Source organism: Rissa tridactyla, chromosome 24 (genome assembly GCF_028500815.1).
Source record: "Rissa tridactyla isolate bRisTri1 chromosome 24, bRisTri1.patW.cur.20221130, whole genome shotgun sequence".
NCBI lineage: Eukaryota > Metazoa > Chordata > Aves > Charadriiformes > Laridae > Rissa > Rissa tridactyla.
Window position 1 is genome coordinate 50,078 of NC_071489.1, and position 26,851 is coordinate 76,928.

The 26,851-nt window shown below is 69.1% G+C and overlaps 2 protein-coding genes across 2 annotated transcripts in view; both read left to right on the plus strand.

Moving 5' to 3' along the window:
* Positions 1-765: 765 nt before the first annotated feature.
* Positions 766-2,368, plus strand: RHEBL1 (RHEB like 1; the record flags this gene model as incomplete). The annotated part of the gene is made up of 8 exons (XM_054183039.1): positions 766-827; positions 1,176-1,243; positions 1,502-1,551; positions 1,655-1,737; positions 1,842-1,900; positions 1,974-2,019; positions 2,111-2,195; positions 2,279-2,368. Coding segments are annotated over 8 exons (543 nt in total), but the record flags the coding sequence as incomplete, so codon positions are not given.
* Positions 2,369-4,195: 1,827 nt separating this feature from the next.
* KMT2D (lysine methyltransferase 2D) overlaps positions 4,196-26,851 on the plus strand; it is a 24,463-nt gene continuing 1,807 nt past the window's right edge. Inside the window, 48 exon segments of the mRNA XM_054183041.1 lie at positions 4,196-4,342; positions 5,745-5,827; positions 5,930-6,056; positions 6,139-6,368; positions 6,467-6,573; positions 6,657-6,819; positions 6,947-7,112; positions 7,201-7,315; positions 7,402-7,568; positions 7,689-8,389; positions 8,678-8,812; positions 8,898-9,748; positions 9,972-10,085; positions 10,485-10,595; positions 10,702-10,806; positions 11,019-11,200; positions 11,296-11,460; positions 11,570-11,679; positions 11,771-11,818; positions 11,930-12,145; positions 12,223-12,366; positions 12,457-12,573; positions 12,746-12,870; positions 13,080-13,269; positions 13,541-13,615; positions 13,919-14,023; positions 14,178-14,360; positions 14,675-14,759; positions 14,879-15,123; positions 15,417-15,490; positions 15,570-15,620; positions 15,758-17,467; positions 17,734-17,907; positions 17,991-18,139; positions 18,380-20,475; positions 20,580-20,703; positions 20,797-20,884; positions 21,071-21,137; positions 21,282-21,514; positions 21,625-24,690; positions 24,777-24,920; positions 24,996-25,160; positions 25,267-25,317; positions 25,319-25,424; positions 25,506-25,587; positions 25,664-25,839; positions 26,429-26,577; positions 26,681-26,816. Coding sequence (XP_054039016.1) covers positions 4,284-4,342; positions 5,745-5,827; positions 5,930-6,056; positions 6,139-6,368; positions 6,467-6,573; positions 6,657-6,819; positions 6,947-7,112; positions 7,201-7,315; positions 7,402-7,568; positions 7,689-8,389; positions 8,678-8,812; positions 8,898-9,748; positions 9,972-10,085; positions 10,485-10,595; positions 10,702-10,806; positions 11,019-11,200; positions 11,296-11,460; positions 11,570-11,679; positions 11,771-11,818; positions 11,930-12,145; positions 12,223-12,366; positions 12,457-12,573; positions 12,746-12,870; positions 13,080-13,269; positions 13,541-13,615; positions 13,919-14,023; positions 14,178-14,360; positions 14,675-14,759; positions 14,879-15,123; positions 15,417-15,490; positions 15,570-15,620; positions 15,758-17,467; positions 17,734-17,907; positions 17,991-18,139; positions 18,380-20,475; positions 20,580-20,703; positions 20,797-20,884; positions 21,071-21,137; positions 21,282-21,514; positions 21,625-24,690; positions 24,777-24,920; positions 24,996-25,160; positions 25,267-25,317; positions 25,319-25,424; positions 25,506-25,587; positions 25,664-25,839; positions 26,429-26,577; positions 26,681-26,816 — 14,065 coding nt within the window. The 5' untranslated portion in view covers positions 4,196-4,283.

The following is a 26,851-nucleotide window of genomic DNA, read 5'->3' on the forward strand; positions in this document are numbered from 1 at the left end:
AGGCTGGGGCCGGGCATCCTGGGGGGGCTGGGGGGGGTCTCTGGGGCCGGGATGGGGCATCTCAGAGGGGGGCTGGGGGTCCCTGGGGCTGGGGCCGGGCATCCCGGGCGGGCTGGGGTCTCTGGGGCCAGGATGGGGCATCGCGGAGTGGGGCTGGGGGTCTCTGGGGCCGGGATGGGGCATCTTGGGGGGGGGGCTGGGGGTCCCTGTGGCTGGGGCCAGGCAACCCGGGGGGGCTTGGGGGGGGTCTCTGGGGCCGGGATGGGGCATCTTGGGGGGGGGCTGGTGGTCCCTGGAGCTGGGGTCGGGCACCTCGCGGGGGCTGCGACATCCCAGGGGGGCTGGGGGTCCCTAGGACCAGGGGAGGTCAGGGTGGGGACCTCGGGGGGGCAAGAATTGGGGGCGGGTGTTCCGGGGGCGGGCGGGTGTTCTGGGGGCGGGCGCGCCCCCCTCCCATCCCACTCAGGTGCGCGGCCACCACGTGGCCCCGGCCGTTTCCTCCGTTTTATGAATGGAGCCCCGGCGGCCAGCGCGCCTGCGCTGCCGCCGCGCCCCGCCCCCGCCGCCGCCGCGCGGCCAATGGAAGCGGGCGGACGGGCGGTGTTGTGGTCACGTGGAGCCGCCGGTGTAGTGGCGGCGGCACCGCCCCTCCCCGCCGCGGCGGGCAGTTTATAGCCCCGTGTGCCGCGCCCGCCCGTACCGCCTGTCCTCCCCCTCGCCACCCCCCCCCCCCCACCCCGCCCCGCCGCGGCGTGGGCCGTGCCGTGGGCCGTGCCGCCGGTGCGACACCGCAAAGTGCTCATCCTCGGGTACCGCGCCGTGGGTCAGTGCCGGGGGGGGGCTCGCGGTGGAGCTGCGCCCCTCGGCCCTATACGGTTCTGCGCCCTGCCCGGGGGGTGGGTGAGAGCGGGGGCTGCCCCACAAGGGCAAGGGGTGCCCCGCGGGGCCTGTGCCGGGTCCCTCGTGGGTGCTTCCCGTGCTCAGAGAACGGCGGGTCCCCACTCGGGGCGGGGGCTGTGGGGCCGTGGCTCAGTCAGGCTGGACACCCACCCCAGGAGCACCCATCACCCCGGGTCCCCTAGACACCCACCCACCCCGGGAGGGGCCCTTCCCCTGTCCCAGGGTGATGCTGGGACCCCGGGCCCCAGCCCTGCGCTTTCCTGCCCCCCGGGCACAACCTCCCTGGCTCACCAGTTCGTGGAGGGGAAGTTCGTGGAGTGCTACGAGCCCACGGTGGAGAGCAGTAAGTGTCGCGGGGGCGGGGGGAAGCTGCCTGCCCGGGGCCCCCTCTTTCTGCTGCCTCCATGGGCCCACGGGGGATGAGGACAGACACGTCCCCACTTCTGGGCTGTGCCCCACAGCCTGGTGCCAGGGTCTGAGGCACCCCCAGAGGCGGGTGGGAGGGGAGGCTCATCCCTTGCGGGGGGGGTGTCAGGGGAGGCTTATCCCTTGGAGGGGGGGTGTCCTGGGCAGCCCCGTTAACCCGGTGGCACCTCTGCAGCCTACAACAAGGATGAGTTCCAGCTCCAGCTGGTGGGCACGGCCGGGCAGGTAACGCTGGGGGGCAGGGGGACCCCAGGGTGGGGACACACACACACACGATGGGCTGCTGGCCCCCAGAGCCACCCCCAGCATGGGTCCTGCCCTCCCCCAGGAGGAATACGCCATCCTGCCCCACTCCTTCATCATTGGCGTCCACGGCTACGTCCTGGTGTACTCGGTGACATCCCTGCGGAGGTGAGGGACCCTGCCCAGCTGTCCCCGCGCCCTCGGGGCTGGGTCCCCTCGAGGGGCAGACCCCAGTGGGGGGGCAGGGCCCACAGCTCCCCTTCTCCCTCCAGCTTCCAGGTGGTGAAGACCCTTCACAAGAAGCTGTACGAGAGCTGGGGGAAGACGCGGTAGGTGCTGTCCCTCCTGGGGAAGGGGGGGGGCCTGGGGGGGGGCGGGCCCTCACCCTCCCCATGCCCACGGTGTGCCCGTGGTGCTGGTGGGGAACAAGGCGGACCTGTGCTTGCAGAGGTAAGGAGGGCTCTGGGGGTCCCCATCCCCTCCCACTGTCCCCCCCCTCCACCTGGTGGCCCGTCCTGCTCATCCTCTGCCGTGTCTCCAGACGGGAGGTGAGGACGGATGAAGGGAAGAAGCTGGCAGAGTCGTGGGGCGCCGTTTTCCTCGAGTCCTCAGCCAAGGAGAGCCAGGTGTGGGGCAGGGTGACGTACCCCACCCAGGGCTGGGAGGGGGGTCCCCCGGGGTTCCAGGGCTGATGTCCCCTCATCCCCAGGTGACCCAGGAGATCTTCATGAAGATCACCAAGGAGATGGACTGGGTGGACAGCTCTTACAGCAGATCCACCGGCTGCCGCCTGATGTGAGCCCTGCCCAGGGCCAACCCCCGGGATAGGACAGACCTCCCACGGGACTGTCCCCCCCAGCCCCAGCGGTGGCTTCAGGGGGTGTCCAGGGCCACCTGGCCCCACTGTTGTATGGGACCCCTCACTTTGCACAGGCTGTGGGGCTCACGAGGGGCTGGGAGTGAGGCGGGGGGCCTGTTCCAGCTGGGGAGCACCCCCTGCTAGTAGCTGCCCCCCCCGCCCCCCAAGGACACGTGGGGGCCGTTCCCCCTCCAGGCGTGGGGAGCCGGGGCTGAATGCGGGTGTTGTTCCCGGCGCGGGGCCGCAGACCGGCTGTGCCGCGTTGGCAGCCATCGCTCGGGGGAGTCGAGGCCGTGGGGCTGGAACAATTAAACATTGTTTTGTCCGTGAACCCCCTCGGAGCCCTGGGGGGGGCTGTTCCTGCTCAGGGGCGGAGTGGGGAAGGTGAGGCAGCGTGTGGGGGATCCCCTCAGCACGGGGCTCCCCCCGACCACAAATGCACTGTGGGGCAGAGCCCCCCCCCCCCCCATCCCATTGGGCTGAGCACTCCGGGGTGTCACTGGGTTCCTGGGGGGGGCTCTGCAACCCCCTTCCCACTCCCCCACCCCCTGGAGAGCCACAGCCTGGGCTGGGTGAGTGGGGGGGGCTCTGCCGGCGTGCCCAGCCTGGCTGTGGTTCCCCGTGTGGCTTATCTCCACCCAGTCAAGCTAATTACTGCTAATTACCCAATTACACTGCTGGGGAGGAGTTAGGGAGCTGCTGAGGAGGGAAAGGGGTGTCGGGGTGCGGGGAGCCGGGGGGGGGCACTCTGCACCCCGTGGTCGGTGTTGGGATGGAGAGGGGGGGTGGGCGCTGGGGTGTTGCAGCCGGGGTGGGCTGGTGGGGGTCGGCGCTCTTAGGGTCGTTGCGTGTCGTGTGTGTGTCCCCTCCCCGGACCCCCCATGTCTGGGTCTGGGGGCTTCACCTACCCGTGTCCTTGGTTCCCCCCCCAGGGGCTGTCCTGTCCCTGCCGGGGGTCCCGGGCCGGGACAGAGGGGAACCGGTGCTGCTTCCCCCCGCCCCCACCGGAGCGGGGTCTTCGCGCTGCCCCGGTGGGGCTGATCCGGGACCGGGGAGCGGAGCCGCCACCCTGATCCGGTCCCGCTCGGTTCGAGGGTGACCCCCAGGGCAAGGGGGGGCGAGGGGTGACGGGGCGGGCATGGGGGCTTCCCGTGCGCTTGGTCCCGGCTGCCCGGTACCGGGAGGCGGGGGGGCTCAGGCCCCCCACCCCCAGGGCCCCCGCGGTGTCCGAGCGGGCGGGGCCGGGGGGGGGCGTGGCCGCCGGTGCCGCCCCGCCGTGCCCACGTGCGCGCCGCCCGCCCCGGCGCCGGCGGGGTTAAGCGTCGCGGAGGGATCCCTCCCGGCAGCGTGCGCTGCGGCCCGCGCCGTCACACCCCCTTGCCGCCGCATCGCCCGCCGCGCACCCGTCTCCCTCCGCCCGAGCCCCCGCCGCCAAGTAGTGCGGGCGCGGCGGCGCCCCCCGGCCGCGGCCCCCAGGGCGCAGCGCGGCGGCCCCGGCGGGGCGGGCGGGCGGGCGCGGCGCGGCGGGGCGGGGCGGGGGCGGGCGGCGGGACCTACTTTCCTCTGGAAATGGCCGCGCCGGGGAGCACCGTCCGCCCCGCGCCCCGAGGCCCGTCGGCGTAGGGCGGCCGCGGGGGTAAGAGCCGGGTGGGGGGGCGGGGGGCGGCCCCGCTGGGGCTCCCGCGCGTTCGGGCCCGGACCCCGTGGCCCCGGAAGGGAAAGGCCCTGCCGTTCGTCCCCGGGCCGCGCCGCCTCCGCCTGGCCGCGCCGCCGCCTCCTCCCGGCCAGGCCTCCCCGGCGGCCGGGCCCGGAGCGCGGCCCCCGGCTCCCTTTGTGTCCGCTACCGGTACCGGCGATGCCTGCCGCCCAGGGAGCCGGCGGGGCCCGGGCCGCTGAGCCGCCGCCTGAGCGCAGGTACGGCCGGGCCCGGCGCTCCGGGGCCCCGGTGCCGGTGGCCGGGTAGGCCGCGGCGGGCCGGGGCATCGGGCCTGGCTGGCTTGGCCGCCCCGGGGGGTCCGGTTGCACCGGGGAGGGGGGGAGCGCGGCCGAGAGGCACGGGGGAAGGTGGGGGGACGTCCCAGCGCGGTGCTTCAGCCCCCCCGGAGCCCCGGGCAGGGCTGGCCGGGCCCCTCCGCCGCCCCCCCTGTCCCCGGTGCACGCCGGGGCCCTTCCGGGGAGCGCGCAGCCGGCCCGGGGCGGCCCTAATCCCGCCGGGATTACCGGGGAACTGGAGGGGATTTGCTGGGGGGGGGCCGCCACCCCTTCGTGGGCCGGGACCCCGCTGTGCCCGGCCGGGGGCTCTCTCTGACCCCCCCGCAACGCCTCGGGGGGCAGCCGGGGTTTCGGGGTGCCGGGGGCTGCCCCAGCGCGTTCCCCCCTCCCTGGTGCTTGGGTGGGGGGGTGTCGGTACGTCGGGGGGGGTGGGGGTGTTCCCTGGGCCTCTCCCCTGGGCATAGTTTACAGTCGGGTTTGGGGTGCCCCACCCGCAGCCCCCTGGCCCCCCCAGGTTTTTGGGGTGCACGTGAACAACTGGGGGACAGGGGGCTGCGGGTGGGGTTATGGCCCCCCCAGCTTTGGCCATGATGTTTAGGGGTGAACCCCCCTCCCCCTACACCTATCCTGGGACCGCCTCCCAGTGCTGGGGGGGGCTCGGCCAGATCGATGCTCACCCTGGGGAAACTGAGGCACGGGCAGCGGCCAGGTGCTGAGGGGGGGTACCCCGGGCACCTGGCTTTATTGCTGCACCCCAAATCCCACCTGGCCCTGCAGCAGGAGGCAGTGGGGGGGGTTCCAGCTTCGCCACGGGCACTGGGGTTGCTTCCCCCTCCTGCCCATTGAGCCTGTGCTGCCCCTGCTGCAGGGGTCTGGGGGCTCCCCAGGGGTCCCAGTGTGCCCCCAGGGCTGCGTGCCCCCACATCCCCTCCCCCCTCAGGGTTTAATTTGGGTCACGTACCCCCAGCCCTTGCCTGGCCTTGTCGATGGGGAGCGGGCTGCCCCAGGACGTCACTGCGCCGTCCCCACCCTGAGCTGGAGGGGACGACCTGGGAGCCGGTGGATGATGAGGGAGTTGGGGGGGACCATCCCCGCTGTGGGGCATGGGGTCTCGTGGAGCCCCGGGGAACCGGGACCCACCACCCGCTCCTGGCACGTGCAGGGAGGGGTGCTCCCACCGGGCTGAGACCCCACGAACTTGCCTCAGGGGGAGCAGCTGGAGGGGGCTGCCCTGTCCATTGGGCGGGGTGTCGTGGGGGGCTGCGAGGGGGGCTGGGGAAGGGCCTCTACATCCCTATGCTGATGGATCTCGCCCCCCTTGCAGCCGCGGGCCTCCCCCGAGGGACGCCGCAGGCAGGATGGACGAACAGAAGCCGCCCAGCAAGGAGAAGGACACGGATGCTCCAGGTGAGTGTGGGGCATGGCAGGGTGCTGAGGGAAACTGGTGCTTTCCCGTGCACCCCCCCACCTCTCCCCACCCGAGGTAGCTGACACCCACTTTGCTGGCAGCCGATGGGGCCGTGCCCTCAGAGGAGATGGGCAGCGCAGAGGGGGACCCCCTGAAACCCCCCGAAGGAGCCTCTGTGGGGCCGGAGCTGGAGAGCACAGACACAAAGGGGCCTCCCCAGGCTGGCAGGTGAGGACAGGGGGGCTCAGGGGGTGGCATGGAGCTGGTGGCGGGGTCCCGCATGTCCCTGACACCCCCATTTCTCCCCCAGCATGCCAGCCCGCCGCTGTGCCCTCTGCAACTGTGGGGACTGGAGCCCGCATGGGCAGCGGGAGCTGCAGCGCTTTGAGCCGGCACCCGACTGGCCCGAAAGGCTGGTGGGCTACGAGCCCCCCGAGGGTCCTGGCCAGTCCCCCCAGCAGCTGGAGGCGGCAGGCAACGACTTGGCGCAGATCGGCTTCTCCAAATGGGTGACTCCGGCGCAGCTCTTCGAGCCGACGGGTAAGTGCAGTCGCAGCACTGGGGTCCCCATCCCCCCTCCCTGGGTGTCCTGCCCAGCCCGGGGACACCCCCTTGTCCCTGACACCCCCTTCCCACAGGGCACTGCTGGGTCCACCGCTGGTGCGCAGCCTGGTCGGCCGGCGTGGAGCAGGAGGCGGCGGGGCTGGCCGGTGTGGACAGAGCTGTTTTCTCAGGGATCTCACAGGTGAGCGGGTCGCGGGGGGGCGGCGGGGGCTCGGCCCAGCCCCGGGCAGCATCTCTGATCCTGCCGGGCTCCTCTGCTTTCAGAAATGTGAACACTGTCGGCGGATGGGGGCCACCATCCCGTGCCGGGCTGCTGGTTGCCCCCACCTCTACCACTTCCCCTGCGCCGCCGCCAGCGGCTGCTTCCAGTCCATGAAGACCCTGCGTCTCCTGTGTCCCGAGCACGTGGCTGAGGCCGTGCAGATGGGTGCGTGCAGGCTGGGGCCGCCAGTCCCAGGTGCTGGGTCCCCTCCTGCTCTGGAGAGGGGTCCTGGGGGGGGACAGAGCCTGGCAAGGAGGTGGCCCTGACAGCCCTCCTCTCTCCCCCTATCCAGAGGACGCCCGGTGCTCAGTGTGCGATGGGCCGGGCGACCTGCGGGACCTGGTTTTCTGCACCAGCTGCGGGCAGCACTACCACGGGGCCTGCCTGGACATCACCCTGACGCCCTGCAAGCGCTCAGGCTGGCAGTGCCCCGAGTGCAAAGTGTGCCAAACCTGCAGGTGAGCCCACGTCCCCATGGCAGGGTGGGACAATGAGGGGTGGACGAGAGGGGGATGCAGCCCTCACCCCTGCCCCTGCACCCCACAGGCAGCCTGGTGAGGACTCCATGATGCTGGTCTGTGAGGCTTGCGACAAGGGCTATCACACCTTCTGCATGGAGCCGGCCATCGAGGGGCTCCCTGCCGACTCCTGGAAGTGCAAGGTGCGTCCTGCTCTTACTGAGGGGGTACAGGGGTGCCCCCTCCCTCCTCTCCCTAACTCTTTGATATGCCTCTGCATCCCCCACAGAACTGCCGGGTCTGCTCCGACTGTGGCCGGCGCCCGGCAGCGCTCGACCCCGGCTGCCAGTGGTACCGGAGCTACTCAGTGTGCGAGGGCTGCCAGCAGCGCCGCGACGCAGAGGATGCCCATGGGGCACTGGCACACGCGCCACCGATGGACCCACCTGCCCAGACGTGAGTGGGGATGGGGGGACTGGTTGGGGAGGTGTCCGGCTGGGTGTCCCCTTTGTGTCCCACAGCCCTGGGGAGGGGGTGGCCTGAGCCCTCCTCCCCTCACCTGGTCTCCCCATCCAGGTTGGCGGCCCCTAACTGCAGCGAGCCAACGGATGTGCCCGTCCCCCCACCTGAGCCGGAGCCTGTGGGGTGCAGTGAGGAGATGCAGCCAGGGGGGAACCCCGAGGAGGCACCCCCAGGTGATGGCGGGCCTCCTCCCGGCGAGCCGACCCCTGTGGAGGTGCCCCCCAGTGAGGTGCCCCCTGATGAACTGCCCCTCGATAAGCCACCTCCTGATGTGCAGCCCCCTGATGTGCAGCCCCCTGAGGAGCCCCCTCCTCTCGTGCAGCCCCCCGAGGAGCCCCCTCCTCTCGTGTTGCCCCCTGATAAGCTGCCCCTTGAGAGACCATCCCTTGACGAGCCACCCCTCGAGAGACCCACCCTCGAGGAGCTGCCCCCCAGTGATCCACCTCTTGATGAGCTGCCCCTTGACGTACCTCCCCTCGATGAACTGTCCCCCAATAAACGACCGCTCGAGGAGTCACCCTCTGACGAGCTGCCCCTTGGCAAATTGCCCCCCAATGAGCCACCCCCCAACGAGCTGCCCTGTGACAAATCGCCCCCCGACGAGTCACCCCCTGAGGAGCTGCCCCTTGATGAACCGCCCCCCGATGAACCACCCCTCGACAAACTGCCCCCTGAAGAACCTCCCCCTGACGAGCTGCCTCCCAAAGAGCTGCTCCCCAGCGAGCCACCCTCCGAGGAGGACCCTAAGCCACCAGGTAATAAATGGAAGACCCTCTGGGTCTGTCCCCTTTCCTCTCCGGTTGTCTCCCATGGGTGCAGGGGTCTCGCACCTGGGTCCTCTCCCAGCACTGGTCTTGTGTGACCCTCAACCTGTTGACCCTGGTTTCATGCTTCAGTGCCCCATTTTGGGGGTATGTTGAGGGCTGGGGGGGTGTCCCTGGGCCAGGTTGAGGCAATGCTTGTTGCCTCTCGGTGCCAGCCTGGGTGGCACAGGGGGTGGAGGGGACCCCTGCGTCCCCCTCACCCATGGCCCCGTTCCGCAGGTCTCCTCCCCGAGGTGGCTGTGGCGGAGGAAGCACCAGCCCTGGCCCCAGAGGTGCCCCCTGAGGAGGAGATGGAGCTGGAGCCGGAGACCTTGCTGCCCCTCAAGACGGCACCCCCACCCACGGCTCCCCCAGGTAGGTCTGGGGAGGTGCTGGGGTCGGGGAGGTTGTCTCTTCTGGGGGCTGCAGCGTCACCATCCTTTCCTCTCCACCCCCCCAGATCTCCGCGCTGTCTCACCCGCCTGCCCCCCAGACCCCTCGCCCAATACCAAGGAGCATGAGGTGCCTGGGTCACCCACCCCAGCCCTTCCCGAGCCCCCTGGCAGCCCCGGCACTGCCATGGACACTGAGCCCCCTGGCTCCCCGCCACCCCCCCTGGGCTCCCCTGCCTGCACCCCGGCTCCCACCGAGCGCCCTGAGGATGAGGAGATGGAGACAGCCGCTGGCGAGGGGGAGTCACCAGCCAGCCCCCCCAGAGATGGCCCCCATGCCAGCCCTGCCCCAGAGCTGGGGCCCTTCCCAGGCCTGCCTGAGGAGGAGGAAGAGGAGGAGGAAGAGGCACCGAGGCTGGAGCGGGAGGGCACCAGTGGGAGCTCCCCGCCACTGAGTGAGGAGGATGCGCTGGAGGAAGGTCGGGCTGGGGGGGACCCTGAAGCCAAGGGGTCCCCATTGCTCCTGGAGCCGGAGGAGCTGGGCCCCGAGACCCCCATGGAGGTTTGCACCACTGGGGAGAAGCTGCTGGGGCGTGGAGATGAGGGAGGCCCTGAGCCCCCCGCCCTGCGCCCCCGCCCTGACATCCTCAACGAGATCTCCAACCTGAGCCAGGGGGATACGAGCAGCAGCTTCCCAGGCTCGGAGCCGCTGCTGGGCTCCCCGGACCCTGAGGGCGGAGGTTCCCTGTCCCTTGAGCTGGGGCCGGCCTCGGCTGACGCCAGCCTGCAGAAGGAGGACGCTGGGTCGCTGCCGCTGGGCGCTGAGACCGACGATTCACTGCTCTTTGAGCCGGCTACCAAGGGGGACGGGGACAAGAGCCGGCGGCGCAGCTCCCCGGGGCGCTCCCGTGTCAAGCAGGTATTGGAGGGACCCTGCCAGCCCCGATCTCGTGGGGGGAGACCTACAACCCTGCTGGGGCGCCCGGGCTGCCCCTGCGGCGAGTTAAGAGAGGGCCGAGTGTGTGATGGGGGTGGGATGGGGGCTGTGCCCCTCCGCTGCCCCTGCCCTGGCTGGGATGCGTGGCAGGGGTCCGGCTGGGCCCCCCCAGGTTGCTGTAACCGCCCTCTTCCCTTGGCCCTAGGGTCGCAGCAGCAGCTTCCCCGGGCGGAGACGCCCCCGAGGTGGGTCCCACGGGGGCCGGGGCCGGGGCCGTGCACGCCTGAAGTCGACCACCTCATCCGTTGACACCCTAGCAGTAAGGCTGGGCTGGCAGAGGCGGGGGGGCTGGGGTGGGGGGATGTCCCCAAGCTGTTAGATGGCAGCATTGAGAGCCAAGCGTCCCCCACCCTTCTCTTTCCCTGTATCCTGGTCCCTGGGAAAGGCTCAGAGTGGGGTGGGGTGGGTGGAGGTCCTCGGAGTGGGGAGGAGACTGGCTGGGGCTGTGCTGCAGGTCTGGGGGGGTTCACCCCACAAGCATAGGGATAGTGCGGAGTTGCCCCCCAGGAAGGGGCTGGAGTGCAGGCAGGCAGGGGGTCTGCTGCCCCTGGCATGTTCCTGTGCCCCCCTGGTTTGGTACCAGGCTGTGGCTGGTGCCCCCCCCTCACTGCACGGAGAGTGAGGGTCCTTGGTGTTGAGACCCTTCTTTTACCCCTAGCTTGCTGACGTGGAGAGCTCACCCAGCAAGGAGGAGGACGAGGATGATGACGACACGATGCAGAACACGGTCGTCCTCTTCTCCAACACCGACAAGTTCGTGCTTATGCAGGTAACCAGGGTGCTGCGGGCTGGACAGATGGACAGGACAGGCTCCTGTCCCCCCCACCACCAGCTCCTGCGCCCCCTCGGCTCCTTTCATGGCCTTGCTCCCTTAGGACATGTGCGTGGTGTGCGGCAGCTTCGGGCGTGGGGCCGAGGGCCATCTCCTTGCCTGCTCCCAGTGTTCCCAGTGCTACCACCCCTACTGCGTCAACAGCAAGGTGAGGGTAACTGGGATCCCTGGCCCCACACCGGCTGGGCATCAGGGACCCACAGAGCCGGGCCGTGTCCCTTGGGGCACGCGCACGATGTCATGCCGAGCATGTCCGTGTAGTTGTGCTGTGCTCTGGGGGTGTCCCCTGTGGCCGTGCCGAGCCCAGGGGTGCCCCCGGCCCTTCCCATGGCTCACATGGCTGTCCCCCTTTGTCCCCAGATCACAAAGGTGATGCTGCTGAAGGGCTGGCGCTGCGTGGAGTGCATTGTCTGTGAGGTGTGCGGCAAAGCCTCCGACCCCTCCCGGCTCCTGCTCTGTGATGACTGCGACATCAGCTACCACACCTACTGCCTGGACCCCCCCCTGCAGACTGTGCCCAAGGGCGGCTGGAAGTGCAAGTGGTGTGTGGGGAGGGGGGTGTGGGGGCGCGAGGGGAGCCCTGGAGGAGGGGGGGCTCAGGGCTGCTGCTGACCCCTCGTTTCCCCCCTCCCCAAAGGTGCGTGTGCTGCGTGCAGTGTGGGGCAGCTTCCCCCGGCTTCCACTGTGAGTGGCAGAACAACTACACCCACTGCGCGCCCTGCGCCAGCCTGGTCGTCTGCCCCTTCTGCCGCGAGAAGTACGTGGAGGACGACCTGCTCATCCAGTGCCGGCACTGCGATCGGTGAGCACGCGGCCCTTAGGATTCCCAACGGGGGGATTCCATGGTTCTCCGCGCTTGGGAATCGCTGTGGGGGTGGTCAGGGTGCATGATGGGTCCCCGCTGCCTGCAGGTGGCTGCACGCGGCGTGCGACAGCCTCTTCACGGAGGAGGAGGTGGAGCAGGCTGCGGACGAAGGCTTCGACTGCAGTGCTTGCCAGCCCTACGTGGTCAAGCCAGCCGGTGAGCACCCCGGGCCGGGGGGAGCCTGTGGGGTTTGGGGGACTTTGGAGGACATGGGGACTCACCTCCCCATCTGCTTTTCCCTCTGCAGTGCCCGCTCCTCCCCCAGAGATCGCCTCGGTCAAGGCCAAGGAGCCAGGTACGTGTGGTGCCGAAATCAGTGCCCGGGTTGGTGGTGTGGGTCATACCTAGTGCTGGCCGTGCAGCCAGCCCTGGCTTTTGTCCCCAACATTGGCTTTTGTCCCTACAGAGCCCCAGTATTTCCGCTTCGAGGGCGTGTGGCTGACGGAGACGGGGATGGCGGTGCTGCGCAACCTCTCCCTGTCACCCCTGCACAAGCGGCGGCAGCGCAAGGGCCGGCTGGGCACCCTCAACGGGGACGGGGGGCTGGAGGGGGGCGACCCCCTGGGCCCTGACGACAAGAAGGATGGTGACCTGGACGCCGACGAGCTGCTCAAAGCCGAAGGTGCGTTTCCCTGGCAGGCGAGGTGGGGGGGGCTGCAGTGTGGGGCTTCCCGCTAACGCGTTCCCCCTCCGCGGCAGTGGGTGTGGAGCACATGGAGTGTGAGATCAAGCTGGAGGCTCCAGCCAGCCCCGACCGTGACATCGGGGCTGACGTGGACTCGGGGAAGGGGCTGGAGGACCCGGAAGAGTGCAAGAAGAGGAAGCGCAAGCCGTACCGGCCTGGTGAGTGCTGCCCAGGGCCATCCCCTAGGGCTGGACACCCCCCCCAGGCCCTGCTGTGACCCCCCCACCTCCTCTTTCTCTGCTTACCAGGCATTGGTGGCTTCATGGTGCGGCAGCGCAAGTCCCACACCCGCCTGAAGAAGGTGTCGGCGGTGCTGGCCGAAGTGGGGCGTGAGGGGCTGAGCGCCGAGGGGCACCCGGAGGAGGGTAGGGCCCAGTGGCACCTGTTCCCTTCCCCATCCCCCTGCCCTCTTGTACCCTGGGGATGGAGAGGGACTGCGGGGTGTACCCCGTGGTGCTGTACCCGAGCCTTTCCTGTGCCACAAGAACAGCCCCAAACTCCTTTGGGGGGAGGCGTTAACGGGGGTGGTTGTTGCAGGGGCTCCAGGGGACCTGCCAGCCGAGGGGAGCCTGGATCCGGGCTCAGCAGAGGGCGATGAGAAGAAGAAGCGCCGAGGAAGGAAGAAGAGCAAGTTGGAGGACATGTTCCCCCCATACCTGCAGGTGGAATGGATGGGGGGGTGGAGGTGGCCCTGGGGGAGGGACACGGAGGTGGCCCTGGGCTGGGGTAAACAGAGGTGTCCCGGGGGTGGGTGGAGGGTGGGGGTGGACGGAGGCGGTGGAGGTGGCCCTGGGGTGGACGGATGTGGCGCTGGATGAGGGGCACGCCCCGAGGGACGCTGTGGCACTGACAGCAGCTCCCCCTTGGGCAGGAGGCATTTTTCGGGAAGGCGCTGATGGACCTGAGCAGGAAGGCGCTGCTGGCGGCGGGCGGCGTCGGGGACGGGGCTGCCCGCCCCTCCCTGGGCCAGGGCGCCCCGCGACCCAAGGGGGACCCCAACCTGGCCGGGGCACTGCAAGGTGCCCCCCCCGAGAGGAGGGAGACCCCCACACACCCCCGAGGTGAGTGCGGCCGGGAGCCGGACCGGGGGCCCAAACCCCGGCCACCGTCCCTGAGAAAAGAGGGGTCACACGAGGACTTGGGGGCTGCTGGGGGGGCCTTTGGGGGGCTGTTGGATGCGGGGGGTTGTTGGAGGATGCAGGGGGTTGTTGGGGTTGCCAGTGACACCGAGGGCTGTAGGAGGGCACCCGGGGGCGGTCGGGGCGGGGGGGTCACTGGTCTGCCCCCACTTGCCCGGGAGGCCCGGCCCCACTGAGGCCTGGTGCTCCGCAGGGGATGATAGCACCGACGGCAGCGCCGCCGCTCCTGACGATGACGGCAAGGACGACTCGAAGGCCGAGGACCTGGGTGAGCTCCGGGGACGCCCCCGGCCGTACCGGCGGGTTGTGCGGGACGGACCGAGTCCTCCGCGGGGGCCTGGCGGAGGCGGCCTAGAGCGCCTGCGACCATCGAGACGGAGCCGCTCTATGGTTGAGGAGTACGCTCTAGGCGGGGGACGGGAAGGGCGGGTGGGAACTCTATGGTTTCCCCGGCTCGTGTGACCATAGAGTGGCGCGTAGAGCGCCCTCGCGTGGCGCGGCGGGCCTGGCGGCCGGGGGGCCATGGCGGGGTCCCGGGGTGCTGAGGGCTTCTGCCGGTTCCTCCTCGCAGGGACCGAGGAGCCGAAGGATTCCCCGGACCCCGGGGACGCCGAGAAACCGGCCACCCCGGGCGAGGGTGCGCTGAGTTCTGACCTCGACAAGATCCCTACAGAAGGTGAGCCCCCTGCCCCCTTGGCAGCCGAAGTGAGGGGGGTCCCGGGGCCGAGACCCCCGCGTTTCTCCCCGTCTCCCGTCAGCGTGAGATTTGCACTAGATGCTGCCTGCAATGGTTCAGCTCTTCCTTTCCCCCCCCCTCCCCGGCCCTGCAGAGCTGCCCAAGATGGAGAGCAAAGACGTCCAGCAGCTCTTCAAGGACGTGCTAGGCTCGGCGGAGCGCGGGGAGCAGCCCCTCAACTGCGTGGCCGCAGGGATGGAGGCCAGCGGCGCAGGGCAGGACCCCAGCCGGGCGCAGCGGCCGTTCCTGCAGGGAGACCTCCAGCTGTCAGGGCAGGGTGGGTGGAGGCGGCGCAGCCCCCAGCCGAGATGTGGGGGTCGGGGGAGTCCTGGTGGGTGGGGGAGAAGGGCAGGACTCACCGTCTGCCCTGGGAGAACCAATGTGTTGCGTCCTTGTCAGGGCTGAGCTGTTGGAACGCTGCAGTATGGGATTCCTGGGTCTTCCCCCTTGCTCTGGAGATGAATGTTGAAAGTGTTTTGGGGGTGTATGGAGGGATCTCGTATTGTCAGAGGGCTGCAGGGGCCCCCAGGGCACACGCAGGCTTGAGCCCCAGCTCTGCCTTCCCTGCAACACCTCTCCTTTCCCTCGCAGGGAGCGTTTCCCTGGGCTCGCTTTCCGGAGCCATTTCCCTGGAGTCATATTCGGGAGTCTGCCAGTCTCCGTTCCTCGATAACAGGTATGAGGGCGCCTGGGGGAGCTGGGGTTGGTCTTCGTAGAGAAAGCCAACCCTGGGGTGTTGTGGGACCATCTCTTTACTCACACCCTGCCGGTCCATGATGCGTTTTCCCAACGCAGGGAGCGTAGTGGCTTTTTCAGCCCAGACCACTGCGAGCCTGAGAGCCCCTGGGCCAGCAGCTCGGCCGCCACCACCCCCTCGACACCCACGACGCCCACGACAGAAGGCGAGGGTGACGGGCTGTCCTACAACCAGCGCAGCCTGCAGCGCTGGGAGAAGGACGAGGAGCTGGGCGAGCTCTCCACCATCTCACCCGTCCTCTACGCCAACATGAACTTCCCCAACCTCAAGCAGGATTATCCAGGTAGGGCTCTGGGGGGGCTGCGGCCAGGGCGAGGGCAGGGGGGGAGCTGGATGCAACGTAACATCCCTAGTCCCTGTTTGGAGAGGAGATCCTGTCCACTCTGGCACAGGGCTTGGCTGTGGGACTGAAGTGCTCCTGGTAGCGATGGTGGGGGCTCTCAGTGCCAGCTACTGGGCAGGAGACCATCCCCACACATAAAGGGGGGTGGGCACCTGCTGAGGGTCTGGGTGGGCTCATCAGATATGGACTAACGTCACTTTTCTCCTCTTCGTCTGCTGCTACCGGACTCCCAGACTGGTCGAGCCGTTGCAAACAGATCATGAAGCTCTGGAGGAAGGTCCCCGCCACAGACAAAGCCCCTTACTTGGTGAGTGCTGGGGTGTTGCTGGGACGGGGGGCCTGGGCGCCGGGGGGCTGTGAGTCAGCTGGCTTCGTGTTTTTGTTAGCAAAAGGCCAAAGATAACCGGGCGGCTCATCGCATCAACAAGGTGCAGAAGGTACGTGCTGGCGCGGGGAGGTGCCCGGCGGCCCTGGCCCAGCCCTGGGGGATATGGTGGGCCTGCCCCCTTAGCCCCTTCCCCCGCTCACTGGGAGGACAGGCATGGGTCCCCTGACGGCTGGGCTCTCTCTGCAGCAGGCCGAGAGCCAGATCAACAAACAGACCAAAGGGGAGGGACTGCGCAAGCCAGAGAGGCCCTCGCTGCACCTGCGGATCCCAGTGCCGCCAGGGGCACAGCCCGTCTACATTGGCAGCCCACCTGCCGCCGGCGAGGGTTTCCTGAAGCCCCCGGCAGGTGCCGGAGTGGGCCCAGAGTCACCCAGCGATCTCTTTCTCAAGCTCCCCCCCCAGTCCCCTGCCCAAGTGCCTTCGCACGATCCCTACAGCGCAGCACCTGCCTACGCGCTGGAGCCCCGCTTCCCCTCGCCCCTGGGCCAGAGCCCCACAGCGGGTGCTGCCTTCCAGCCCTTCCCTGGCCAGCCCCAGCCCCTTGCCGGACCCCGTCCTGTCCCTGGCTCCCAGCCCCCTGACTTCCACCCCACGCCGCCTGGCACCCCCCGGCACCAGCCCGGCACCCCTGACCCTTTCTTGAAGCCCCGGTGTCCCTCTTTGGACAACCTGTCAGTGCCAGGGAGCCCCGGGGCTCGCCCCCCTGAGGCCCTGCTCTCTCCCCTACCTTTTGGGGAGCAGAAGAAGGGTCTGGAGGTGAAGAAGGAGGAAGGGGGGAGCCTGGGGGTCTGCTCGCCTGGTTATGCCCCCACCATGGGCTATGGGGACTCCCCGGGCGGCCCCCACCTCTCCGCTGCGGATTTGAAGGCGGCCGACGTCTTCAAAGCCCCCATGACCCCGCGGGTCTCTCAGGTAGAGCCACAGAGCCCGGGGCTGGGGCACCGGCCCCCTGACTCCCATCCCCTGGCCCCCTCGCCCCCCAGCCACCCTGATCTCTACCGCCAGTCGCCCTACCCGGACCCCTACTCACAGCCCCCGCTGACACCCCGTCCACAGCCTCCCGAGACCTGCTGTGTCCTCCCGCCCCGCTCCCTACCCTCGGAGCCCTTCTCCCGCGTCCCTGCCAGCCCCCAGTCCCAGTCTAGCTCCCAGTCCCCCCTCACCCCACGACCACTCTCCAACGAAGCCTTTTGCCAGTCCCCTGTCACCCCCCGCTTCCAGTCTCCAGACCCCTACTCCCAGCCACCCTCCCGGCCCCAGTCCCGGGACCCCTTCACCCCCCTGCACAAGCCCCCCCGGCCCCAAATGCCAGAGCCGGGGTTCAAGTCGGTGCCGCTCTCGCACAGCCCGGCGGCCGGCGGGGGCTTTGGGGGCACCCCAGTGGGTGAGCCCCATGCCAAGGCGCCGGGTGGGCAGCAACCCCCCTTTGCCCGCTCCCCTGGTGCCAGCGTCTTCCCGGGCGGCCAGCCCCCTATGCGCTTCACCTTCCCCCCAACTGTCTCAGAGCCGCTCAAGGGCTCCCCGTCCCACCAGCCCCATGGGATCAACAGCCATTATGTCCCTGGCAAGCCCCAGAGTTCAGCCTATGCCTCGTCCCCTGGTTTCCACCAAGCCAGCAGCCCGCTGGGGCCAGGCACTGCGGCTGCTGAGACCTACAGCCTCTCGCCTCTCCGGCCGCCCTCGGTGCTGCCGCAGCAGCTGCCAGCCCCCCCGCAGCAGCAGGACACCTCCGTCACCTTCCTGCCCCGAGCCACGCTGGGGCCACCAGCTGACAAGAGGGAGGAGGTGGCTGCAGGGCTCTCAGCACCCCCAAACCGGGACCTGGCAGAGCTGCCTGGCAGCCAGGACGGCACCCTCGGCACCATGAGCCAGTCGGAACTGGAGAAACAGCGTCAGGTGAGGGCCCGCCAGTGGTCGGGCCGTATCTGTCTGGTTAAAGGGAGGAACCAGGACCTCTGCGGTCCCTGGTGGGGTCAAGGAGCCTGGTTCTGCTTCTGGCTCCTTCCCCGGAGGCATGGAGGGGACATGAGCACCTGGGGTGGGGGGCATAGATTGGCCCAGCCAAAGTGGTCTTTGCATGGTTTGTCCCTGCATCCTGGGACGCAGGAGCTGGTTTTGCTCCTGTGTCTCTGCTCTTGGTCCTAATGTTTGGTTCCTCCCAGCGCCAGCGGCTCCGCGAGCTGCTCATCCGCCAGCAGATCCAACGCAACAGCCTGCGGCAGGAGAAGGAGAGCGCGGCAGCGGCTGCCACCTCCTCACCAGCAGGCTGGGCCCCCGAGGCCAGCACCCAGGCCTTCGAGTTGGGACGGGGCATGGCCCCCTACCAGCCAGCACAGGTAGGAGGGCTCAGGGGATGGCTCTGCTGGGAGGCTCGGGGTGGATGGAGCGGGTCACGACGTGTCCTTCGCTCACCTTCCAGGATAAGGGTCTTCTCGGGACACTGGCCACTGCTGCCAGCGCTGGGAAGCTGCCTGGCTCCGTCATGGTGCAGGCGGCATTCGCGCAGGATGAGCGGCTTTCCCGGCCCCCACCGGCAGCCACGCCATCCACCTTGGACATCAACGGGAGGTGAGCGCCCAGCGGCGGGGTGAGGGGTTCACTGCAGACGATTAGAACTGAGCGGGGCTTCACCCTGGTGGGTTGCGTCCCCTCTGGGTCTTGCTTGTGATCACCTGGGGGGACAGGGTGGCAGTGGTTTTGCGGGGTGTCTGGTGTGGTCTGAGGGGATTGGGACCCCTAGGGTGCTGCATGTGGTGTGTCGTGGCTGCGGCAGCGCTAATCTGGTCCTGACGCTGCGGTGTCTTGCAGGACGGCAGTGGGTCCCCCCCAGGCTTTCTACCCCCGTGGGGTCTTCCCGGCGCCATCCCCGCAGCAGCAGCATCTCTGGCAGCAGCAGCAGCAGCAGCAGCAGGCGGCTGCGGCCCTGCGGCTCCCTGTCACCTCCCGCTTCGCCCCACCGGCCGCCGGCACCCCCGTGGGCAGCCTGGGCACCCGCCTGCCAGCACCCACTGAGACGGTGCCCGCCTCGCCCGCTGCCCTGGGCGGCCCCTTCATTGAGCTGCGGCACAACGTGCAGAAGGGACCTGGGGGGGTCATGGGCTCCCCCTTCGCCCCCCAGGCGCCCCGGCCCCGCTTTTTCCTGCCTGGGGAGGAGGGCACCCCCCAGGCCCTCTGTGCCCCCGTCGTGCCCATGCAGGCGCTCCCTACCCCAGCGCTGCAGCCCCCGAAGATGCCGGTGCCGCTGCCGCCTGCCTCCCCGCAGGGTGCTGAGATGAGCAACAGCCACCACCAGCCTCACGCCAAAGTGGCCGCCCCCCCGCCGCTGCCGGCCCCCAGCCTGGAGCTGCAGCACGTCCCCCCGCGCCCGCTGTCCTCCGGCTCCGCTCTCCGCCCCGAGGGACCCAAGGACAGCCCCGCACCGGACCCCACGCCAGCTCCGGCCCCGGGGAAGAGCCATCTGAGCCTGGAGGGAGGACGTCTGCCCTGTGAGGTGCCAGTGGAGCCTGATTTGGATGATGACTTTGGCTCCCACAAAGACCTGGAAGATGACGATGATTTGGCCAACCTGAGCCTGGATCCGGACGTGGCTAAAGGGGACGATGACTTGGACAACCTGGACAGTCTGGAGACAGCGGACCCCCACCTTGATGACCTGCTGAATGGCGACGAGTTTGACCTGCTGGCCTACACTGACCCTGAGCTGGACACCGGTGACAAGAAGGACATTTTCAATGAGCACCTTCGCCTGGTCGAGTCAGCCAACGAGAAAGCCGAACGCGAAGCCCAGCTCAAGACAGAGCTGCCGGCCCCCAGCTTGAAGCTCCCCGATGCCGGAGACAACAAAGACGCTGCCCCATCCGTGGAGGACCAGGAGGTGCCCAAGGAAGGGCTGGTGCCCGGGGTGGGTTTGGGACCTGCTCCCTGCCTGACGGGCTCAGCGCTGGTGCCCGACCCAGCTTTCAAGGCGCAGGGCACAGAGGCAAAGGCGGGCTCGTTGCCCACCGATGTCAAGCCCAAGCTGGAGGACGGCTGCCTGAAGACCTCTCCCTGCCAGTTCACCACCAGTGGCCCTGAGCGGCTCCCGGTCCCCATCAAGTCAGAGGCCCTGCAGGGCACCGATAAGATCTCTGCCTCGCTGGGGCTGGGCCTCAAATCTGGCCAGACCCTCCTGAGCACCGGGGCTGGCCCAGCTCGCCTCGGCTTGACTCACTTCACTAACAGTGGCCACACTGGCGTCCCTGTGCCGGAGAAGGACCCCTACGCTGGCCCTGGCCGCGGGCTGGCCCCTACCCAACTGGGCAACCAGAGCAACCCTTTGCTGGAGAAGTTTGAGCTGGATGGGGGAGCCCTGGGCCTGGGCAGCGCACAGCAATCGCCGGCCGACGACCTGGACAAGATGGAGAGCTCACTGGTGGCCAGTGAGCTGCCCCTGCTCATTGAGGACCTGCTGGAGCACGAGAAGAAGGAGCTGCAGAAGAAGCAGCAGATGTCGGCCCACCTGCCTCGAGGCACCCCCCACCTCCCGGCCCCAGGGCACCCCATGCTGCACACAGTAGCGGCCGGGCAGCCCCCCGAAGGGCAGCCACCCCGCCTGGGTGCCCCACAGCCGTCCCTCCAGCTGGGGCTGGTGGCCAGGCCTCCGCTGATGCCGCCGCAGCCCCCCCGGCTCGGCACACCCCAGCAGGGCCAGGCGCTGGCCCCCCACATGGGCATGGCCCCCGGGCAGCCCCACGTACTGGCAGCCCCTCACGGCGTGCAGGTGGCCCTGGCACAGCCGCAGCAGAGCCAGCAGCAGGTGCTGGTACAGAAGCCGATGGCCGGGGTGCAGCCGCCCACCCTGGGCTTGAAGCCCCCCCAGCTCATCATGCAGCAGCAGTTGGCCAACAGTTTCTTCCCGGACACAGGTAGGGGCTGTGGGCTGTTGTTTTGGGGTGACACGGGGCCCTTTTGGGTGGGGGGCGTAGGGCCGGATGCGCTGTGGCACTGTCTGCTGACTCTTTCTTAGCAGACCTGGACAAGTTTGCGGCCGAGGACATCATGGACCCCATTGCCAAGGCCAAGATGGTGGCTCTGAAGGGCATCAAGAAGGTGATGGCTCAGGGCAGCATCGGGGTGGCCCCGGGCATGAACAGGTAAGGAGCGCAGTGGTCAACGGGGCACAGCCTGAGGTGGGCAGGGCACCTTGGCCCCAGCTCATCCCTCGTCTCTGCGTGTCCCCACCAAAGGCAACAGGTTTCCCTACTGGCCCAGCGGCTCTCAGGGGGCCCAGCTGTTTCCGAGATGCAGAATCATTTGCTGGCAGGGAGCGGGCAGGTGAGTGGGGTGTCCGGGCAGGGGGACAGCGGTCCTCTCGGGGCTTGGGTCCTAGCCAGGCAGGAGCTGCTCTGGACGGTGGGTTCACGGTCCCCTGGGGAGGTGGGGGCTGTGGAGAGGGGACAGGGGGGCACCACAGAGGGGGAATGGTGTGGTGCATGTCCTCAATGCTCCCCCCTCTGCCAGGAGAGGAGCGGCACAGACCCGACGCAGGCTCGTCCCAACCCACCCACCTTCGCGCAGGGCGTCATCAGTGAGTACCGATGTGGTGGGGGGACCAGGGTAGTGCTGGCCGGGTCTCATCCTGCCTGTGCAGGCTGGGCTGAGCAGAGCTGTGGCCAGGCTCGCTCCGGAGCCAGGATCCCTGCTGAGCTGAGCCCTCTCCCCACTCCCGCAGACGAGGCCGACCAGCGGCAGTACGAGGAGTGGCTCTTCCACACGCAGCAGCTCCTGCAGATGCAGCTGAAGGTGCTGGAGGAGCAGATTGGGGCCCACCGCAAGTCGCGCAAAGCCCTCTGTGCCAAGCAGCGCACTGCTAAGAAAGCTGGGCGGGAGTTCCCCGAGGCTGATGCCGAGAAGCTGAAGCTGGTGACGGAGCAGCAGAGCAAGATCCAGAAGCAGCTGGACCAGGTAGGGCTCTGTGGGTGGGTGGGCGCCCTGTCCTGTCCCGGGTGCAAACGTCTCATCCCTGGCATTAATTTCATGCCATCGCGGCGCTAATGTCCCACTGTCCCGGGCAGGTACGGAAGCAGCAGAAGGAGCACACCAACCTCATGGCCGAGTACCGCAACAAGCAGCAGCAGCACCAGCATCAGGCCTCGGCCGTCATGGCCCTGAGCCCCTCGCAGAGCCCCCGTCTCATGTCCAAGCTCCCCGGGCAGTTGCTCTCGGCGCACGGTGTCCAGCAGCCGGCGGGGGCTGTGGTGGGCACGCAAGGCCTCGGCCAGCAGCCGGGACAGCCCACAGGGCTGCGCCTGCCCCAGGGTGGCGTGTCCATGGCCGTGCAGCAGGGCCTGTCCTTCATGGGCCAGCAAGCCGTGGGGAACGCCCCGGTGCCCGGCACCTCCAACACCTTCTTCGCTGGGAACCCTGCGCTCCGTGGGCTGGCTGCCGACAGTCGCCTGATGCAGGAGAGGCAGCTCCAGAGGATGCAACTGGCTCAGAAACTGCAGCAGCAGAACATGCTGGGACAAGCGTCGCTGCAGCAGCAGCCGGGTGTGATGGGACAGGCCTCCATGCAGCAACAAGGCGTGATGGGACAAGCGTCGATGCAGCAACAGGGTGTGATGGGACAGGCCTCCATGCAGCAGCCAGGCGTGATGGGACAGGCATCGATGCAGCAATCGGGTGTCATGGCACAAGCATCAATGCAGCAACAGGGCATCATGGCACAGGCGTCCATGCAGCAGCCGGGTGTCATGGGTCAGGCGTCCATGCAGCAGCCGGGTGTCATGGGCCAGACCTCGATGCAGCCACAGGGAATCATGGCGCAGACGTCCATGCAACAGCCGGGCATCATGGGACAAGCTTCAATGCAGCAGCCGGGCGTTATGGCACAGACGTCGATGCAGCAGCAGGCTGTCATGGCACAGACATCCATGCAGCAGCCAGGCGTGATGGGACAAGCATCCATGCAACAGCCGGGTGTCATGGGACAAACCTCGATGCAGCAGCCTGGCATCATGGCACAGACGTCGATGCAGCAGCCCGGAGTGATGGGCCAAGGCTCGATGCAGCCGGCGGCCATGGTGGGGCAGCCCAGCCTGCTGGGGCAGCAGCAGCCAGCACCGGCCCCGCAGCCGGGCGCCGTGGGGCAGCCCATGGTGCCGAAGCAGCCAGGGCTGATGGGCAGCCAGCAGAGCCTGCTGGTGCAGCAGCTCTCACCCCAGCAGCAGCCGGGCTTGCTGGGCCACGCGCAGGCACCAGGGCTGCAGCACCAGGCGGTGCTGGGTCACCCCCCGCCCCAGCGCCAGGTCCTCCTGGCCCCCCACCAGCAGCGGGTGCTGGGCTCGCCCCAACTGGTGCCACAGACTCCGGGGATGCTGGGCCACCGGCTTATGCTGTCCCAGCAGCTGGGGCAGTCACGGACGCTGCTGGCCCCGCAGCAGCAGCAGCAGCAGCAGCAGAACTCGGCAGCCGCCCAGCCAGGGCTCCTGGGGCTGGGCCAGGGGCAGCCCCCGATCCAGCACTTTCCACAGCACGGGGCAGTGGGCCAGGGCCCCTCCGTGCTGCACCTGAGTCAGGGAATGCAGCCGGCCCCAGCGGTCCTGGCTGCCAAGGACCAGCCCGGAGGAGCGGACGGCAGCACCCTGCCTGCTGAGGGCAGCGAGAGTGGGGGGCAGCTGCATGGGGCCCCCCAGGAGCAGCAGGGAGCCCTCAACCCCCCCAGCCTGGGTGGCTCGGAGCCTCCAGCCCCCAAGCACCAGGCTGAGCTGGGGCAGGGCCAGCAGCTCCTCTTGGCCTCCCCACAGCCAGGTGTCCTGGGCTCGCAGCCGACGCTGCGGGCAGCCCCCGTGCAGCCAGGCACCCTGCTTGCCCCGCCGCTGCAGAGTCCTGGGGCTGCCCGCCCCGAGCTGTCCCAGCAGCACGGAGATGCCACCGGGTTGGCAGAGCCACCACTGGGCTGTGGGACTGGGCAGGCGCAGGGCATGGCGCTGCCGCAGGCACCGCGGCCCCTGGAGCAGCCAGGCAAGGGGCCGTCGGGCTCGCTGCAGGGCCAGCCGCAGCCCCCACGGCTCCAGAGCCCCGGGCAGCACAAAGCGGGGCCAGCGGTGCCATCGCCGGGCATGGCCGCGCTCCCCCCGGGCCTCCTGGGGCAGGTGCCGGGGCCGGTGATGGGCCAGATCCGGGCGCAGCTCCAGGGTGTCCTGGCCAAGAACCCGCAGCTGCGGCACCTGACGCCCCAGCAGCAGCAGCAGCTCCAGGCCCTCCTGGTGCAGCGGCACCAGCAGAGCCTGCTGCAGCAGAGCCAGGCGCTCCGGCCCCCTGGACCTTTCTCCGGGCAGGCCCCGGACCACGGCTCCCCAGCCCCAGCCACCCACCAGCCCCCTCGTCCCCTGGGACCCCTCTTCCAGCCGCGGCCAGGTGCCCTGGCGGAGGCGCAGAACAGCTTTGCTGCCGAGCAGGGGCGGGTGCTGGCAGGGCAGCCCCCCCAGCAGCCCCTGGCCGAGCTGGTGCAGGCAGCCCTGGCTGCCCGTGGCCCCCAGCCTGGCCTCGTCCGGCTACCCACGCCACCGGCCCCCTCGCCCCTGGGCTGTGCACCCCAGCACCTGGCTAGCCCAGAGCAGAGCCCCCAAGAGCCAAAGAAGACATCGCCAGGGGTCCCGGTGTCAGACCCAAGCCCTGCAGCACCAGCGGAGCAGGGGCTGGCACCCACACCGAGCAGCACCCTCCCCGACCCAGCACACGGGCCCTGGGACCCCGAGGCACCCAGTGTGGACCCAGCCGACCCTGGCGAGACCCACATCAATGGGGCTGTGCCGGAGGGGGCCCCCACGGCAGGCGAGTCCCCCAAGGTGTTGGTGAAGCAGGAGCCAAAGGAGGAGGTGGCGGCAGCGGCACAATGTGAGCTGGACGGGGCTGAGGCGGCAAAGCCAGAGGCCAACGGGGACTCCGGGGCCAGCCAAGCCAACAGCCTGCTGGCACCGGGCGGCCGCACCGAGGCCGGGCACCTCCTGCTGCAGAAGCTGCTGCGAGCCAAGAACGTGCAGCTCTCGGCGCAGAGCCCGGGCGAGCTCAACGGGCACACGGAGAGCCGGGGTGCCGGGATAGAGCCACGGCTGCAGCCAGTGCTGCTGGGCCGGGAGGTGAGCGGGGTGCCACCGGGCAGGAGGGCAGGTGGTGGCCACAGGGCCACGCTCAGCACGGCTCCCGCTCTCCTTTCCTTTTCCAGGATCCCTCTATTGCCAGGAAGCCAGCGGCCACCAAGCCCAAGCGAGTGCAGAAGGGCAACGAGCGGGTCCCAGCATCCCGCAAGAAGCTGCGGAAGGACGAGGGGCTGCGTCCCGGCGAGGCCCTCATGAAGCAGCTGAAACAGGTATGGCCATGGGCTTGGGGCATGGCGGGGGGCTGCTGGCTGCCCCTTGTCCCCTCCTCACCACTCTGCCCCCAGGAGCTGTCACTGCTGCCATTGTCGGAGCCGACCATCACGGCCAACTTCAGCCTCTTCGCGCCCTTCGGCAGCAGCCCCATCAACGGGAAGAGCCAGCTGCGGGGTGCCTTTGGCAGTGCCGTGCTCGACAGCGTGCCCGACTATTACTCCCAGCTGCTCACCAAGGTGAGGGGGGGTTGTTCCCCTGTGTATGTCCCCTCTCCCCCCCACCCTGCCCCAGGCTGGGGGTCCTGGGCCACCCCACCATGCTCACCCCACCGTCTTCCCCCAGAACAACCTCAGCAACCCGCCCACGCCACCCTCCTCACTGCCCCCCACGCCGCCCCCCCTCCGTGCAGCAGAAGATGGTGAATGGTGTCACGGTCCCCGAGGAGCTGGGCGAGCAGCCCAAGGATGCCGACGCGACCCGCGAGCCCCACGGCCAGAAAGGTGAGCATGGCTGGCGTAAGAGTGGCGCAGAGTTCCTGCTCCTGCCTGTTACGCCACTGTGACACCTGTCTCTCCATGCAGACACGCCAGCTGTGGAGGTGAAGAGCCTAGACCTGCTGGCAGCTCTGCCCACTCCACCACACAACCAGACTGAGGACGTCAGGTGAGCTGCAGTGGACCCCCCAGTCCCCCCATGGTGACGCCAGCCCCTGCGGCCCGTGACATCTCCTTCCCCACAGGATGGAGAGCGACGATGAGAGCGACTCCCCTGACAGCATCGTCCCTGCCTCGTCCCCCGAGAGCGTGCTGGGCGAGGAGCTGCTCCGCTTCCCCCTTCTCAGCGAGGCCAAGCCGGAGCTGGAGGAGCGCGTGCTGTCTCCCATCATCCCTATCATTCCCCGGGCCAGTATCCCAGGTGGGCTGGACCGCGCTGGGGGAGTGCAGGGACTAGACCAGGAGCAGGGCAGGGCAGGAGTGTCTGTGGTGCATGTGGACCAGGTCGGGGGGGGTCTGTGGGGGACATGTGGACCGGGCAGGAGGAGGTCTGTGGGGTGTAGAGACTGGTTGGGGGTACGGTAGGGCAGGGAGGTGGTCTGCAGGATGCATAAATCAGGTGGGAAGGTATCTGTGCAGTATATGGACAGGGCAGGAGGGGGCTCCTGGATGTGTGGGCTGGTTGGGGGGGGGGGAGGCAGGAGAAGGGTCCCTGGCAACGTGGGCTGAGGGGAAGGGATCTGTGGGGTGTGCTGCACCTGGGCAGCAGAGCCTTGAGTGTCACCCCTTGTGTCGAGCCTTGGCTCCCGAGGGTCCCCCAGCCGCTCCCCGAGGGTTTCCCGTTGGTGCTGCGTGTCCTGTCTCCGTAACCACACCCCAGTCTCTGCCCCACGTGAGGCGATGGTTCCCAGCAGCATTTCTGCAGGGGTCAGGGGTGGCTGGGTGGGCTTGTGGGTGGCTGTTGGTGGGGTTGGGCCTGTGCAGCTCTGACCCCCCTTTTCTCACACCAGTGTTCCCCGACACGAAGCCTTACGAGGCTGCGGAGCCCTTTGGGACACTTCCCGGGAAGGTGGGGGCAGCGGGCCCAGGCACCCCCTGGGAGAAGGGCAAGAGCAGCGAGGTCTCCGTCATGCTGACGGTGTCTGCAGCAGCAGCTAAGGTGAGCGAGGGGACAGGGGGAGGTGAGACTCTTGGGGTCTCAGCAGTCACCCCGTGTGGTGGCATCTGGGGTCCGGGACCCATTCTATCTTCTTCTTGCCCAGAACCTCAACGGGGTGATGGTGGCCATGGCCGAGCTGCTGAGCGTGAAGATCCCCAGCTCCTATGAGGTGCTGTTCCCAGACGGCCCCATGCGAGCGGCTGTGGTCGAGGCCAAAAAGGTGGACACAGACATGGCTGGTGAGCATTTGCCTTGTCCCCGCGGGCTCCCCCAT